Genomic DNA, 18,081 nt, shown 5'->3' with positions numbered 1-18,081 from the left:
CCAACAAAGAAATGTTAAAAGTGAAATTAATTTTTTTTTTTTTTTTTGGTGCTGGGGATTGAACCCAGGGCCTTGTGCTTGCAAGGCAAGCACTCTATCGACTGAGCTATCTCCCCAGCCCCTAATTAAAATTTTTAAAAAATAGCCAGGCCAAGAGACATACACCTATAATCCCAGCAGCTCGGAGTCACGAGTTCAAAGCCTGCCTCAGTAACTTAAGGAGAGATTTAGCAACTCAGCAAGACCATGTCTCTATATAAAATATAAAAAGAGGTGGGGGGTGTGACTCCATGATTAAACATCCCTGAGTTCAATCCCCATACAAAAAATAAATTAATTAATTAAAAAAATAAAGCATAGGCCATGACTTCAGCATGCATCTCAGGAGAAGGAAAACAGATTCTTGTTACCTTTTCAGTTCCTGAGGGGGCCACAGCCACCCTGACCCTCTCTCCAATCCGCTGTCCCTGACCATCCTCCACAATAACACACCCCAAACTTTCCCTGAGGCACAAATTAAAACACAGATATCTACGGACCTTTCCATAGAAATTCTGAAGGAGCAGATCTGGGATGGGCCCAGGATCTGGGCTTCTACTAAGCACACAAGGAATTCAAGACAGAATGGGAGGCTCTCTCTTGGCCTATGGACTCATTCTTTAGCTGCTCAGCAAGGAAGTCCAGAGAGCTTGCCCTACAGCTAATGTGACCACACCCTGCACAGTATACACAGCTCCTGGCTCTGAGGCTCAGACACAGCCAGGCTATTAAACTAATGGCTAAATAAGTGATGCTTGGGCAGCCCACACCTCCCACGCTGCCATAAACCACCACAGAAGGGGACAAAATTATGAGGCAGATGTTTTCAGGCACCAGGTTAACAGGCAGCACAAGATCGATCCCTAGAGAAGGGACACTCAAGAGGTGAACAGCCCCACTCCCCTGGCTCTCAGCCAAGAGAGGAAGTAGGGCAGCATTTCCATTTCCATTTTCCAGGTAGGGCGGTAGCCCTGCTGAGCTGAGGGGGCAGAGGTCAGATATGGGTCAGCTGCAGCAGCAGGCATCTGTTAGTAGGGTATGGACAGTGAAAGGTGTCAGAGAGAAGAGTCCCCGAAGTGGCAGGGGCAGGGTGTGTGCATTGCAACACATCCTTAGGTAAGGGGTGGGCTACAAAGGACCCACCCAGGCCTTAAGAGAAATCTGGGACTATGACGGAACAAGGTGAGCAGAGAGGCTGAAGGTCCAGCAGAGCTGGGAAACTAGAATACACATGTGACAGGCGTCCAAGAAAGAAAAGCAGAAGAATAAGCCAGACAAGAAAATTTCAAAAGATAGAATGATCAAATATTTCCCTCATTTTATGATCATCAAATTAAAGATCTGTAAATCTCAACAAACCCCAAGAAATAAAAAAAAAAAAAAAATGAATCACACCTAGGATCATTATCAACCTCCTGGAAAATAGTTTAAAAAAAAAAAAAAAAAAAAAACAGAAAACATTATCCAGAGAAAATAGAAACATTGCATACAGGAAAACAGAGACACAAATTATAACTGACTTATCAGAAACAAGGAAGCCAGGGACATGGGACATATCTTCCAAGTGTGAGGAGGGGGCCCAGAATTCAATACCCAGTATACCTGGCCTTCAAAGAACACAAGAAATGCAAAGGATGTCTTTCAGGCTGAAAAGAAATTATTTCAAATGGAAACTTGGAGCTACAGAAAGGCATGAAAAGCACCAACAACTGTAATTCGATGGGTAAATGAAAAACTATGATTTTGTTCTTCACAAAAAACAAATGTGAGAGCAAAGAAGCTCAAAAAGACACATGATTTTACACAGAAATTCTACTCCAAGGTATCAACCTAAAAGACCTAAAAGAAATAAAAACCTATGTCTACAGAAAGACATGTACTTGACTGTGCCCAGTAGATTTACTTCTAATGGCCAAATCCCAGAACCAGGCCAGAAGAGCACTAACAGGTGAATGAATACATAAGGGTGTTACACAGTCAGCAGTTAAAAATAAATAGATAAATAATACTGACAGCATGACATAATCTCAAAATAATCAAAAGAAATTGGGCATGGTGGCACACACCTGTAATCCCAGCAGCTCGGGAAGCTGAGGCAGGAGGATTTTGAGTTCAAAGTCAGCCCGAGCAACTTAGCGCAAGGCACTAAGCAACTCAGCAAGATCCTGTCTCTAAATAAAGTATTAAAGAGGCTGGGGATGTGGCTCAGTGGTTAAGTGTCCCTGGGTCCAATCCTCAGTACCAATAATAATAATAATAATAATCTCAAAAGCACTTTGCTTTCATTTGTGAGTTTTTAGAAGTTAATCTATGATGACAGCAATCTGATCAATGGTCATCTGGAGCTGCAGTAGGAGGGAAGACTGGAAACTGGCAAAAGGGAACATTCTGAACTGTCGAAAAGATCAGATCTTGATGGCACAGCAGTATCCACATACTGCACGGGCATGTGTCAAGACTGAAAATGTGCACACTTAATGTATCATTATGGCTTGGCATGAGGTGTGCCCCAAAGCTCCTGTTAATGCAGGAATGTTCGGAGGTGAAGTGATTGGATGATGAGAGCTGAAACCTAATCAGTCCACCCTGGTTGGAATGGACTGACTGGGTGGTGACTGCAGGCAGGTGGGGCGGGGCTGGAGGAGGTGGGTCCCTGGGGCGTGCCCTGGAAGGGTGCATCTTCCCTGTGGCCCTGTTCCCTCTCCCCTTCCTTTGCTTCCTGGCTGCCATCATGGAGCAGAGCTCCTCTGGCATGTCCTTCCACCATGATTTCTGCCTCACCTCAGGTCCGAGCAATGGAGTCAGCCCACCACAGACTGGAAGCCAAAATAAACGTTTCCTCCTCCAAGTTATCCTTGTCAGGTATTAGGTCACAGCAGCAAAAAGCTAACTAACACACTACCCTCTTGAGTTGACTCAAAAATAGTGAAGAGAACAGAATTTCAAGTTATATGAAAATAACCAACTCTTAATATTAAACAATACTTCATATATCCCAAACTTGTTTAGGTTTACTAATTGTTTTTTTTTTTTTTTTTTTTTGGATTTAAATTATATTTGGGTTTTTTGGGATTTAAATTATATTTATTTATTTTGGGAGGATTTAAATTATATTTATTTTATTTTATTTTTTGGACTTAAATTATATTTTTTAGATTTAAATTACTTTTGTTGGATTTAAATTATTTTTTTTATTTAAATTATTTTTATTTAAATTATATTTATTTTTTGGACTTAAATTATATTTATTTTGGGGAGGTAGTTAATTTAATAAATATTTATTTCTGCATATTACTAGATCACTTCACCTGTATTAGATGAAACATGGCAATATTTTCTTACCATGCCCCACAACTCTTATCTGTTCTCATGTACAAAGCTTCACCAAATGAACAAAATGGTAAATATGAACAAATGAATAACTGGCCCATAAGAAACTCAGACTGCTCCCAGATCCGACTTCTCCTTCCAATCCCAAGGTCATTAAGGTCATGTGGACTTCTTACCCTTCATAAGAAAGCAAGGCACCTATAGATGCTCTTCCTAAATCACAACCCCATCGCTTATTCCTTACTCAAAAGCTTCCAGTGGCTGCCTCTGTGGACTAAGTAACCCCAAGTGCTATAAGCTCAAGATCAAGGTCTACCACCACCTAAGCCCAGTGAGCCCTTCTAGACTGACCTCCTGTGCTCCCCTACATCCTTACACCACATGGTGCTACTACCTTCCCTGAGCACCCTCTCCTCTTTTCCATCACCCCCACTCAGGGCTTATTCTGCCTAAGATGCCTCCCCTGCCCCCACCCACCCATCTCCACCCATCACAGGCTCCTTCCCTAATCCGTTCAGTAACCTGCCTATATACCACTCAGCACCCTTGCTGCCATTCTGTCTAGTTATGGGTATTGGCAGGAGCTGAACCCTGACTGACTGCCAATAACGAGACAACAGGAAGGCTGCAACACATTCTAAACACCGGATAGACTCATTGAGTCCTCAAAACGAACATGGGATTTGAGCACTATTATCTTCATTATACAAATGAGAACAAGGAGGCTCAGAGCAGTTTGCCTGAGGCCAACAGGAAGAGGAAAACTGGGCTGCAAGTAAAAATAGTCCAACGACAGAACCTCAGCTCCAAGTTTACAGTGTCCCCACCTCCAAGTAATATGCTTCTTCTGCACCTCGTGCTTTAGAGAAATTATCTTACTCAGGGCTCACAACAAACCCATGAAGCAGGAATCTTTATCCTCATTTTAAAGATCAGGAAACCGAGGCTCTGAAAAATGAATGCACTTCTCTAAGATTTTACAGCAGATGGCAAAACCAGGACTTTCTGAAACTCAGGCCTGACTTCTCAGAGTCCACACTTACAATCTCAGCCCCAGGCAACCTGCCAGTGCCTTCCACAAAGTGCCCAGCACCTGACTCAACACCTGGGCCCTCCTCCAGATGAGATTCAGCCCAGACTCTAAGACCCTGGGGGCTGAGGAACAACTACCATCACTGAGCTTTACCTTGCAGTTCAACAGTGTTAGTTGTTCACCGCAGAGAAGGGCGAAACCTATAACCCCATGCTACGCACATGCTACCCTCATGACCTGGAAGGTCTTGGTTATAAGACTTATGATAAAGTTAAGCTGGGCTTATATGTGAGGGCTATTAGGATCACCTGGGAGTTTTTAAAACTCACCACCAATTAAACTGCAGTGTCTGAGCTTAAAAGTCAGACATCAGTGAAGCTTTAAAGATTTCCTCAAGTAAGTTCAATATGCAGCAAAGTTTGGGAGCCACTGAGTCCTTACAGTCTGCACTGCACCCCCAAGGAACAGAAAAAGTGATCTTAGGAACTTTATGGTGCAACTGACACAACTCTGCAGCAGTAGACACTTCCCTCTGAAAAAGCTCAACAAAACAGCCACTTGCTTTGTTAGCTCCAACTCCTAACCATGGAAAATTAAAATAGCTTCTCTTAGCTCTTCCCTAGCAAACTAGATTGACAAACTGCCCTTTGATGGGATTATCTTTTCGCAAAACCCCAGGTCTAATTCATGTTGGTATCAGAAGCAAAATAGAAAAAAACTCTTTAGAAGAAAAATAAAGTAGTATTATAAATACTGTAGGAAACACTACTAGACTATTCTAATTTTGTTAAAATGCTAGAAAACACCATGAGAAAACAAAGTCCAAAGAAGATACTCTTATTTTCATAAGTACCAGAGTTCCACTTTGATACTACTCTCATGATCTTCCTAGACATTTTCAGAAAGAAAACCTAACCATAGACTAATGGGCAAAAATTGCTGGTTTTGGAAGCCCAAATCAGTTGAAGATTTGCAATTTCTTACTGTCCAGCCTAAATAAAAAGCAGAATGGAATCTATGCTGAACTAAAATTAGCTTTAAATAAAAATAAAACTAAGCCTCTCTGAGAACTATGAACATGATAACATATGGCCCAGACACTGCTAGAACCTTCTAGCAGCTGCCTTTCCACAATCACAGAGTAAATCCAATGTTTATGTTCACAAAATACTGGGCACGTTATTGGGAGAGATCCACAGTGATAAAGGGAAGCTAGACTGTTTGCAGGGAGTCAGCTCACCTTGGAAGTCAAAACAGAGAACGACAAATTCTCTCCCACCAACTTTCCTGTGGAGTAACTCTAAAGAAAGTGAAGACCAGCAGTTTTATTCAGAACAAGAAGTCAAGCCAAACTGACTCCATTTGGCAAGACGTCTGTACTGTTTAAGTACAGCAGAACCAGTGCCAGCAGGCTCGGTAACTACTTTGGCTTTACCTGGCATTCAGAACAAGCCAACCCATCATCAAAATCCACTCCTCAGAAGCCAGTCCAACACACAAACCAGTGTGGTTCCCTACACTGGACACAAAGTCAGGGAATTTACAGCCGATTAAGCAAGAGGCCTTGCGGGGGGTGTCTCTGCACCCCATAAGTTTTATACCATGAAGGAGGATGACAAGACCATCCTGAGTGCTGAGACCCTCACACTGCCTGTCCCAGGAGTGCAGACCTTTAGCATTTGGCCTCAGTTCTACCCTGGCCTAAGCCAAGGGCGGGGCTGGCAGAGAACCCTCAGCTGTCTTTCCTTGAACACAGTCACCTCTTCACCCTGTTTGGCCCCCTCCTGTGCTCAAGCCAGGGAAGTAACTCTTTGAGGCCTGAGGATGGCCATGTCCCCTCTTCTGTGTCCCAGCAAAGAAGTAAAGATGGGGAGCAGGCCACCAGTCCCAGTGTAAAAGTCATAGCAACCTTGCTGGAAATCTGACTAGTGACTGATAGAAATCTTCTAAAATGAGTGTCTTCTACTGCCATGAGAAGTCTGTGTTCTTACCACCATTCCGTGGGAACACAGCCTGTGTTACATGGTCCTTTATTTGGCAAAAATTCTGAGACTCAATCTGAGGAACCTCAACAGACCTCATGGGCTGTTTTAATGAACCACCCCTGGAGCCACTGATCCAAATAAAAGAAAACTTCTCTTCATTGAGTCCTCAAGTTAAACAGAAAAATCAAGGATCAAGTGAGAATATAAAATGTGCAGCTGGTGAAGAAAACAATACAGCAGTTCCTCCAAAAATTAAAAATAGGCCGATCATATGATCCAGCAATCCCACTTCTGGATATAGATCCAAAAGAAATGAATTCAGGAACTTAAAGAGAAACCTACATGCACACCCACGTCCACACAGCACTATTCACAACAGCCAAAGATGGAAACAACCCAAATGTCCATCACCAGACGAAGGGATGAATACAACGTGGCTTGTCTGCATTGTGTTCACTGTAATTCCACCTTAAAAGGAATTAAACTGTGACATATGCTACACTATGGATAAACCTGGAAGACCTCATGCTACCTGAAGTAGGCCAGACCCAAAAAGCGAGTACTCGGTTCATAGGAGCCGTCTACAGCAGTCCATTTCATAGGCAGAGAGAAGAAAGGGGACAGCTGGGGGGCAGGGAGGACGTGAAGTTACTGGGTTCGGTTTCAGTTTGGGAAGATGAAAACGTTCTGGAGGAGGATGGTGGAGATGGCTGCACCACAGTGAGACTGTGATCAAGGTCACTGAACTGGATGTACACTTGAGAAATTAAAATGGTAAATCTGATGTCATGCATAGTTTACCATAATAAAAAAGGGACCAAATGCCCAAAGTAATTGTACCAAAGTTATGGAAAGGTAAGTAAATGGCAAGTCATTTTTTTATATGATACATCCCACAAGATCATTCAATACGACAAACTGCCCCAACAGTGATCTCGGTGGTCATTCCCTCCGCAACATCCAACCCGATCTCTCCCAGGACCAGGGATTAGAGGGTGGGGCCTGAGCTTAAGCTGCAAGCAAGTACAGAAGGGCCTGTCCCAGGGGCTCTGAAGCACCCGCCTCAGGACCCAGTCCTCCTGCACTGCAGGTCTTGTTTCCTTACCTCAGCATGTTTCCAGATGCAAGGCAGGCAAGAGGCAGCCCTTCTTTCTCACGTTTCTAGAATTTCAGGTTAAGTATATGGTTTAACCCAAGTAATTCTTGACTTGGTAAAGAGGCTATTCTTCTAGGATAATCTAGGTAGCAAATGAATACCTTTGGGAGCTGCTTACTTTCAGGATGAGATTTCCCAAAGGCTACTTCCAAAGCCTTAGTGGAAAGAGGAAGAAAAACAGGTGAACAATAACTCACCTGTGCAAGATCTCTGTTTGACTAAACTGGTACCTCACACCTGACTCCACAGTAGGTGCCCATTAAATTCCCCATGTATTTATCGGAACGAAGCATGAGCTAGAAAGATGAAACTGGAGCCCACTGATAGAAAGACCTTCTGAATGGCAGAAGGGAATGCAACAGACTGACAATAACAACGACAGTGATGACCACAGAGACAACAAAGAAGCCGAGCTCAATGCTGAGCACCTGTAATCCCAGCAGCTTCAGAGGCTGAGGCAGGAGGATCCCAAGTTCAAGTTGCCAGCTTCAGCAACTTAGCGAGGCCCTAAGCAATTTAGCAAGGACCTGTCTCAAAAAAATAAATAAATAAATAAAGTAAAAAGGGCTAGGGATGTGGCTCAGTGGTTATGCACCCCTGTGTTCAATCCCCAGCACCAAAAAAAAAAAAAAAGGACAATGAAGACCACTCGATTAGAGCCTCTGCACACTGTTCCCATTTCCACAGCACCAACAGGGATACTGGGTGTATTTGTTGATCCCAACATCAGGCATAAAATGCCAAGCCGCCAGCACTCACTCACACAACTCCAAGACTAAAAAGACTACGCAGGGCAGATGTGGAGAGGTCACTGAACATTCCACTGAGAAAAAGATTCACAATACACAGACGTTCTAGATGACTCAAGAGAAGGTACAAGAAGCAATACTTTAAATTACTGTTTTCATCTTTAAATGAGGATTTAAAAAATGAAAATAGAAGCAGCAAATAGGCCAGGGCAAAGAGATTCCCAGGATGGAGTTTATAAAGATCTTTAGCTCTTGGCACCTGCATCTTAGTGGCGACTCCTTTGTAAAGACACCTGAAATCCTACCCACTTCATAACAGCTATGAGTGTGGGATCTTACGGTACTTCTCAACACATGAAGCGCCGCACACATCAAATAAGGTCTTATTAAAACTGCAGTAAATGGAAAACAAACAATCTGAATGGCCAGCAACAGGAAAAACTATAAAAGTTCTCTTCGAAATGACTAAAAGATTCTTAAGACTGAAAGTGTTATCCCAAACAGTCAACCATTTCCTTAAATACCATAAAAACAAACAAAATTAGCTTTCACTCTTTAAAGACAAACTGTATTTGGCCTGCATTTCATTTATATTTCTTTAGTTGACAAAATTACATTGAATGTAATCAAATGGTTCATTTAAAAAATATAATTCCCTCTCTCAAAGGCATTCTTTTCTCCTGGATTTAAGGTCAGAGATCCAATTTTCCTGAAGTTCACTTTAAAGACAAATTTGAAATCAATAAAAATTTTAATGAACAAAAAAATTCCTATAAATACAACTATGAGATTTAGCTAGGAAAACATCAAGTTATTCATTTGATATTTACTTTTTACCCAGATTCCATTATAAGTTCAATATTCTGCATCAGCAGCTGTGACCTCATAGCAATAGAAAACTTCCATTTTATCTTAAACGATCCTCTTTACATGATTTTTAATTTTCATAAAACCTTCCCAAAAGGCTCCTGATGCTTCTTCGATGCTGAGTGTCACTTACCTTCCGATAAATCATGTGGCACATGGCTATTCTCAACCTCATCCCAGCGCACTGGACGTGATAAAAATACAAGTGGTGCAAAATGGCCAGAATGAGCGTGCAGACAGTGAGCACCGTGGCGTAGCCGTAAGCTGCGTGCAAAGCCACAGAATCGGTGGGATCATAATTTTCAAAGTAATTAATAACTTTCCCCAAAAATATGGGCTGAATTACTTTGGTGCCTTCCTACAAGAAGGAATAAAAAAAAAAAAGTCTTTGTTAGAAATACAAACCACACCAATTTTTCTCCACACAAGGTTTACTTTTATTAGCATGTTAAAAAAGCATTTTGATAAAGCACGACATTCATCACTAACCTAAAAGAAACACAGAACAGTTTTCTTCTTTAACAGCAGCTGACAGTTCCACCTGAAGTCAAAATTACAAGTTCAAAGACAATCAAGCTTGGTACACTGTGCTTGGTACACTGTGGATGCTCATAATATTACAACCAGTGATTTAAAGCACATTTGGCAAACTATCAAGAAAGGTCTTGGCTTAGGATGAAAATGGGGAAAGGAGGCCAACGAGGAAAAGGGAAAGGGCTCTGCCTGCCTGCTCCCGCTGAACCCCCAGCACCCAGCCCGCAGAGAAGTCAAGCGGCTCATTCCCAGGCGCACACCCATGCCATCTCCTGCTTGCCGAGTTGCATCAACTCACATATTGGCACAAAATCCAGAGGGAAAAAGAGAAGCTTCCCATCTTGCCCAACCCAAATGCCGCATGTCAGTCAATCCAAGAGAAAAGGGTCTAACTTTTCTTGGGAGTATAGAAAGGAGCCAGGCTTGCCAGGTTCCCCAGCTCTCGGACCCTGGGGGGTGCAGCTTCCACATGGTTCTACCCACCGGAAGCTGGGATGTGCCCGGAGGTACTGCATTCTCCACTCAGGCAGAAGGAGCCAAAAGTTAAACCCAGCACAAGTCAAGGACACAGGCATTGGCAGGTCTCTACCAGCTTCATCTTGGAGGTGCCAGTTTTAAAGAAATATTATCACATACTCTCCAAGGCAAAAATTAAATCCTACCCCAGTGACTCCTGGACCTCCTGAATAAGACAGAGTGAAAGAAATTTTCTAAGAGCAGAGAAACGGCAAAGCTGTGTTGAGGCCTGATGCACAACAGGCGAAGGAGTTTTCTTTGACGTGCTCACTACGCCTCTCCTGGGCAGATGGCCACTGCATCCCACACCCCACAATCTACTTCCCCCACCAACGCCCTATAAGGGACCCCCATCAAAGAAAATCAAACACACACTGCAAATCCAAGTCACCTAAAGTAAACACACAGGCCCTCCATATCATTTCCTTCTGACTTCTCAAAAGACAAAATGCCACAAGTTTGGAAATCTTCCAAGGATTGGAAACAAGCTCTTCCTTTCATGCAACCCGTCCTTATTAACAAACATGGCAAACAACCACCAGGTCTGCTTTTCACAGCTGTTTTCTGTCTAGCTGAAGTAAAGAACCCACGCACAAGAGGGAGGGAGAGTAAAAACAAAAAAGAAACAACACTAACTGGCATTTTCTTCCCAACCAACCCGTGCCAGGTCATGCCATTTACAGAAGATATCTCTGACCCTCAAATGGGTCATGACATTAAATCCCACACTCCCGTCCTGCACACACACTGACTTCACCAACCCCACTGTCTTCCATGAGTCATGGAAGTTTCTGTCTACTATGCACAAGTAAAGAAAAGCAAGTTGAAGAATGAGGAGTGAGAGGATCAGATATGCAGAAGGCAGAGGCCTGCAGGCTGCATCGCCAGCATGCCCATCTTTCATTTCAAGACAGCTTGTGGAAGGAAGAGCCCAGACACGGTGGGGCACACGGACTTCCAGAGTTTAGAGATGAAACGCCACAGGTTCACACAGAGAGGCGAGGAGGCCGAGCTGTACACACACCGGCAGACCCTGCCCAGGAGTGGTCAAGGGCAGGCTGGGCCAGCAGCATGTACACCTGGGTCATCCACCAGGAGGCCCGGCAGAAACTTCTGCCATCCCAAACTTGCCTGAAACCTCTCCGGCAATCCAGGACTCACTGCTAAACAGTCCTGACATGGGTGTGATTCAAATAGAAAGTAAGAGCAATGTCCCCCAGCAGAGAAAATAATGAATAAAGCAGAAGAGGCTACAAAAGGAAGGTAGGTCACTATTACTTAACTGTCTAAATTTTCCTGCTGAGGGAGAGAATGTAACCATCAAGTCGAGCAAACAGGTTCATTAATGAATGATTCTTATTTATCTGCCCATGCCTGCCCTCTCTCCCTTGACCTGTCCATCCCTGATCCTAACCCTCAACTGCTAAGAAATAAAACAACTGGGAAAATACTTTTTCTCAAATTTGCAATGTACCAAATTGAAACTTCCTGGTTATCAGGAAAAAAAAAAAATCAAAATTCACACAAATCCTTCATCTTGGACAAGAATCTGTGCCCTACAGAAGAATCTCCCCACAACCCAACAAAGAATATTGTCTTTATTTCTTCACAAGAATTCTCAAAAGTAAAAACACATGAGATTTTAAGAATCCAATGCGATCCCTCAATGTCCCATAGCTCAAGGTTCTGCAGACTCTCCAAGTACATGAAGGTAGACATTTCTCAAAAGAGTATCTAGAACTCAGTCTCCTTAAAACACTGTCATTTGGGTCACATCCGTGGCTTTGTAGAATAACTTATCACAATCTCAGATAGCATCCCCAGTGGGTAAGGGACCTCCCCTCTGCTCCCCTCTGCTCCCCTCGGACTTGCGACAATCCTTATCCAATTCCACCACCCTGATCCATGAGAAGGAAAGAAAACATGGGAAACAGAAACAAATTATCAAAGAAAATCATACTTCAGTGAAAACAGAGGAAAAGAATGAGTTTATGGGGAAAATGAATAGGCAGTTAACTTAGACACGAGGGAATGGGTAAGAGGCAGAGTGGAGAAAGATTCAGAATGGAGGAGGAATACAGTGAACCCGGGGAACTTATAACCACCAAGATCCCAAAGCAGCTGAAGTCCTCTTTAAATCAGGGTCTTCAGGCCTGATTACAAGTGAGAATCACCAGGGATGTTTAAGATGGGCAGAACCCACTAAAGCCCAGATTTAGAGTCCATTGATGGGTCAGGACCTGAGTTCCTCCTGCCTGGAAGGTTCTGAGTACAGAAACCAACCTCAGATAAGCACTGCTATCCTCCTGTCCCGCCCTGCCCATGTTTGCGTCTGGAGGGGTCCTGATACCTGCTGCGCAGAACTTAAAAACCACAGAGGGTTTTAATGGGGGCTGCTGCCACACATCTTGCATTCCCCCCAAAATTCACAGGAACCCAGAATCCTGAGGTTTCAACTTTGAAACAAAGACCCTTCATTTTCACAGTAGGGAAAATTCAATGTTCAAAACAGACTGTATTTACAAAATGAAATGAATCGTAAGTTGCTTTAAAAAGTTAGCTCTAAAAGGACAGAGGTAATAGAGTATAACCAAGAACAAGGACAATAGCCTCTTTTAAAATAACCTCTTTGGTGTATTTGCGTTTAGAACCAAGAAAATATACAGAATTATAAAATAAAATAAACTTTCAAAAGGCAATTTCTAAAACTTTAGAGTAAAATGAAGCAAATGTATACCTATCCAGTTGTCTAACCATACAGGGAAAAAAAAACACTATTTATAGTGATTTTAAACAAAATAATTTGAAAATATTCCTTACAGGATATATCTTTTTTTGGGGGGGGGGTGCTGGGGATCGAACCCAGGGCCTTGTGCTTACAAGGCAAGCACTCTACCGACTGAGCTATCTCCCCAGCATTACAGGATATATCTACCCTAAGTACAATACAAACTACCAAAAAAAATTGCTTTCAGAAATCCTATTATGGGTGATAGTATTGATACTATAAAATAAAACAAATGAATATTATATTGATATTGAGAACTGCATTAGGCATAGGAGAAAAGAGAACAGATGAGGAGAAAAAAAAGAGAAATAGATGAAGAATAAAGAGATCACGTAAAAATACCAGTGTCCTGAATGATTAGAAATACCCACATAAATCCATAATATGTCTTTAAGTATTCTTCAAAAATATATTGTCTTTAAATATATTTTTTTTCTATAAAAGCCAAGCAACACCCAACCCAGTAGCAATGACACTAGCAGTGCTCAGACAAGTCTCCAAATATCACTTCCACTAAAAGAGGTCATGGCAGTTTGAAGAAATGGCTCTTTCCATAGCTGGGGCAAAAACTCTTCAGGATACGCTGGAAACACCTTGTCACATCAGAAAAGAGGAAAACTAGCAAGGTCTGCTGGAGAGTGTGCAAAAGACCCTGGACCTCCAGGTCTCAAAGGCCAGACATGGCCAAAGCATGGCATGCAGATGGTAACTACAATGGACTGAAGCACATCAGAAGTGTTGAAATCCACGAGCCCATAAGGAGGCTCATCAAAACAAACAATAACAAAACCTCATCAGCCCCAGAGGAGAACACTAGAGAACCACTCATTATTTTTTTAAAAGAGTAAAAAAATTAAGAATTTCTCCTGATTTTCCTAAACATACTGTATCTCAAGTTAACCAAAAAGTTGATAACAGTCAAATTTTTCTTTATAGAAATATGCCAGCCAATAAAGAAGTAACTGGAATATCACCATTCTAAAACCCCCTGGTGAATTACTGGATCTTAAGTGACGATCACAAATAGCTGATCACACATACAAAGAAAACAACCACACATCAGGTAGCTGGTAGTGGTAATACACAACCCTGCAATGAAGCAACACTGCCAAAGGGGAAGAAACCAAATCAGCCCCAGTCAGATCAAGCTTCTAGATCTAACTACCCACTCCTGGCGCCAAAGGAACATGTTAAATGCTGGGAGGGGAGATGCAACTCGCCCAACCCAGACTGCAGAAATCTCTGCAAGACAAACAACCAAGTTCCTTCAATAAGAGAAAAACAATAGGAAACGAAGAGGGAGACAGATAAGGAACCAGTACAACCTAAGTAAACCAGAAACTCATTATGATACCAATTCAAAGTGTATTCATGCCTGTAATCACAGTAACTTGGGAGGCTGAGGCAGGAGGATTCCAAGTTCAAGGCCAGCCTCAGCAACTTAGCAAGGCTCTAAACAACTTAGTGAGACCCAGTCTCAAAATAAAATATAAAAGGGCTGGCAATGTGGCTCAGTGGTTAAGGGCCCCGGATTCAATCTGTGGTACCAAAAAAAAAGAAAAATTTTTTAATTAAATTTTTAAAAGTTAAAAAAATGAACGAATGAATGAACACAGGCATGCAGGTGCGGCGGTAAGCACCTGTAGTTCCAGCAACTGGGGAGGCTGAGGAAGCACTGCTCAAACCCAGGAATCTGAGGTCAGTCTGGGCAACAGAGCAAATCCCCATTTCTTAAAAATAAATGAATAAATAACTATAATGTAGGCTGAGAACAGAAGAGAGAGATGAACACTGGCTAGATACTGATATTAAAGTATTAATGGGAACACAAAACAACTGCATTGAGGTTTTCTAGGGGGAAAACACTTTCTTTTAAAAATATTAAAACATTTATAGATAAAATGATGCACTCTCTAGGACCATCTTCAAAATGGAGTGAGCAAGGCTTCAGATAACGCATGCAAGGTCATGGTCATTACTGAACCTGGCTTAGGAGGAAAGAGGGGCTTGTGACCCTATGCTATTATTATTTTTTGAAATGGTCTTAAAAACCTAGGGAAAAAAATGCCACACAAAGCTTGACCCTCAAAGGGAATTTGCAGAGAGGAAATATGCATGGTTGAAAATCTGGAAATGAGGACACTCAGCTTTAGCAGCCAAGTCTTGCTGCTTGCAGGCCACAGGACTAACTCTAAGTGCATCCCACCCGCTGCCATGGCGTGAAGGCTCACAGTCATGGGACTCTACCCTATCCACCTGGGAAGAGTCCGGGACAGCAGAAGGTGCCTAGCAGCACCTTGAAGAAATGAGTGGGGTCTTGGTTACTTTTATTATATAAAAGTCTAGGGAGGAGGCGGGTGAAGCTCAGAGGCAGAGGGAGTGCCTGGCATGTGGCAGGCCTGTATTCCACCCTCACGACTGCAAAAATAAACAGAAAAGTCCTGGGGAAAGACCCATTCCTTTTTTTCTTTTTTTTGAAAGGCCAAGACACCAGCTTTCAAAAAAGTTGAGGGTTTTTTTGTTCCTATTGTTTTCTTTTCTTCCCATAATGAATAATCTCCTTCAAGTGAGTCATCTGCTTCCCTGACTTTCTTAAAAAAAAAAGGGGGGGTTTATATGTCCTTTATGACTCAGGGTTGTCACTGTGAAGACTGCTAAGCTAGTGTAAGGTGTGCCAGGAACCTGCAGGGTATGGAAGGCCTTCTCAATAGTTCCCACCTCTCTCACTGTGTGATCTTCAGGAGCAAAAGGTATCCTGCACCACGGCGACTCCTTGGCCTCCTGGGTTGGGTGGAAGGTGAGGGTCACTGGGAAGAAAAGGCAGGGGAAGCAAAGCCAGCCCTGAGTAAAGGCACAATGGTCACCGTTTACTTCTTGCCCATCAGCTGAGTTTCAAAGTGAGGATCTGCTCTGACGTTAGCCTCCAGCAGCTTCCTACTGCCTCCATCCGGGCCACAGAGCATCACAGCAAAAGCCTTAGAGGAAGACCAAGTCACTGGGCCAGGCCGGCAGCCAGTTAGATCCATTCGCTAAGGGTCGAGGATGAGTAAGACCCAAGCCCCTGCCCCCACTCCCTTATCAGAGGTAGGAGTGGGCGATGTCCCCCAACTTTACACTCCAGCAGGCAAGACGCCTCCCGTCTCGAAGCAGTCTCCCCACGCTCCTCCTCTTCTCACCGAGAGCTCTGGGCGGGTGAAGACTTGCTTCTGTCCCCATGGTACTCCCCGGGAGGTGCACACTGGGGACAGTCCTGCTGGGAACTCGTGGTCTGTCCTGCTCCAGCTGGCCCTGGCCTGCAAGAGCCCGCACTCACCATCACCCCTGCACCCGCTTATCTGAGCCCTGCAACTATTCCCTGAATCTCACAAGACCAGGCACACAATGCCAACCTCAAAGCCTCCCCCAGGACTGGCGTCACCTGCCTGTTCCTGCTCATGGCCCTAAGTACCCAGGGAAGGTCTGGCTCAGGATCTGGCTGGGTAACAGTACAGAGCTCAGGAGCCACAGACATACTGTGCAAGTGCTGTGCCCACCAGAGGAAGTCAGAAGGCACAAGAGGTCAAGGAAACGTGCCCGCTTTAACAACCGCTCGTTTTGTCTGACTCAGTAACTAGCTGTAACAACTGAAAACCAAAACAGCACCTGAAAGGACTTTTGAAATGTTAACAGGATCCTTACTAGCTTTGCCATCAGCAATTACTTCTCACTGACTTCTCCAGAACAGTGGTGTTATCAGGCAAGCCAACCAAAATAAGAATATTTGTACTGGAATTCAGGTTTCTTTTTTGTTGACAGGGGAAGAAAAAAAAAGGTTTACCTAGTTGGGCTCTGATGACCCTCAGTTCCCTGAACTTCACTGCATTGGAATCAAAAGTTCTGCCAGTTATTATACTAAATACACAAAGTTAAAAGGAGCATTAAACACCAGTCACCTTGCCCATCCAGGGAACAACCAAACACAGTCTGATCTCACACCATAAACCAACAAGATATTGGTCAGAACTCAGCATGAACAAGCAGGCTGCACTGTACCACACTAAGCAAGGCCTGGTGGCCAACCTATGAAGAGCGGAGAGTCTCAGACACCAGAACAGAAGAGCTGCCCCCACCAGTGATCCATCTGAGGGTTCTCATCCTTGCTGAGCAAATACACGACCCACTCCAAGACGCAGGCCGAAGGCTCAGTGGAAACAGAGCACTGTGCCCCACCCAGATATCAGTCCCAATGATACGCCATCCGAGACCAGGACTCCCCCCGATCCACCCAAACTGCTGGGCCAGAGTGCTGTCTCTGCAGTGTGGATGTTTGAGGACCGAGGGCTGGCATGCGTTGGTGGTGTGGGGGCGGTGATGGTGGGAGACAGCTTTCCCAAGGGCTCCTGGTCCATCTGAATGCATGGTCATGGTCTCACCCGGTCAGCATTCCACTTTCCAGCACTGCCTGTGACTTTCTGGCCCCAGAGGACATGATAACCTGGTCTCTACCCTAGTTGACAACCTCTAATCTGACTTCCTCCCACCATGCTCCACTGCTCCAGGCAGCTGTTACAGTCAGACTCATTATCTCTACACCAGGTTCAACGAACAGGCACTTGAGACCCTTCGGATAAAGTTTTCAAGACACATCACAACCCCAGAGGGGCTGTCAGTCAGTCGAAAGGCTGTGACACTCACACATCAGAACAGCTGAGACCCAAGCTTGGCTCTCTCAGTGACACTTTGTGTGGTCCTGGGCACACTGTGTGACAACCTGGCACTCAGGATCTCTTGAAAGTGGGGATAATAAGGATACCTCCCAACTCAGAAGTCAGTCAAAGGAATAAAAAGTAATCTTCTAAATAAGGTGCTCACAGCAATTCTTGGCACATAATGTTTTTCAAGTACTATTATCATGACTAAAAATACTGGTAGTAATATGGCCATTAGGACTAAATATGCTGCTACTGCTAACAGTACTCTACTACTGTGGAGAAGTACTCCTGTTGCTGCTGAATATTACCCCTGCTGAGTGCTCCACTACTCCTCCTGAATATGAACCCTATGTGTGCCCAGTTCTCTATTTCCCACTTTTCTGCCATGACAGT

General features: G+C 43.7%; 1 protein-coding gene across 8 annotated transcripts in view; it reads right to left on the bottom strand.

Moving 5' to 3' along the window:
* Abcc4 (ATP binding cassette subfamily C member 4) overlaps positions 1-18,081 on the bottom strand; it is a 230,969-nt gene that overhangs the window by 168,604 nt on the left and 44,284 nt on the right. For 7 of the 8 annotated variants that reach the window (XR_007108738.1, XR_007108739.1, XM_047552596.1 and 4 more), the window contains exon 4: positions 9,293-9,517. The exons of the other annotated variant lie outside the window; for it this stretch is intronic. Coding sequence is in view for 5 of the 7 variants with exons in the window: in XM_047552596.1 (XP_047408552.1) it covers positions 9,293-9,517 (225 nt within the window). In the remaining 2 variants the exon portion in view is untranslated. The remainder of the gene's footprint in view (positions 1-9,292; positions 9,518-18,081) is intronic. 8 annotated transcript variants of the gene reach the window in all.

This window comes from Sciurus carolinensis, chromosome 5 (assembly GCF_902686445.1).
Source record: "Sciurus carolinensis chromosome 5, mSciCar1.2, whole genome shotgun sequence".
NCBI classification, from domain to species: Eukaryota; Metazoa; Chordata; class Mammalia; order Rodentia; family Sciuridae; genus Sciurus; species Sciurus carolinensis.
The sequence above is the reverse complement of the archived record's forward strand: the minus strand, read 5'-3'. Positions and strand labels throughout refer to the sequence as shown.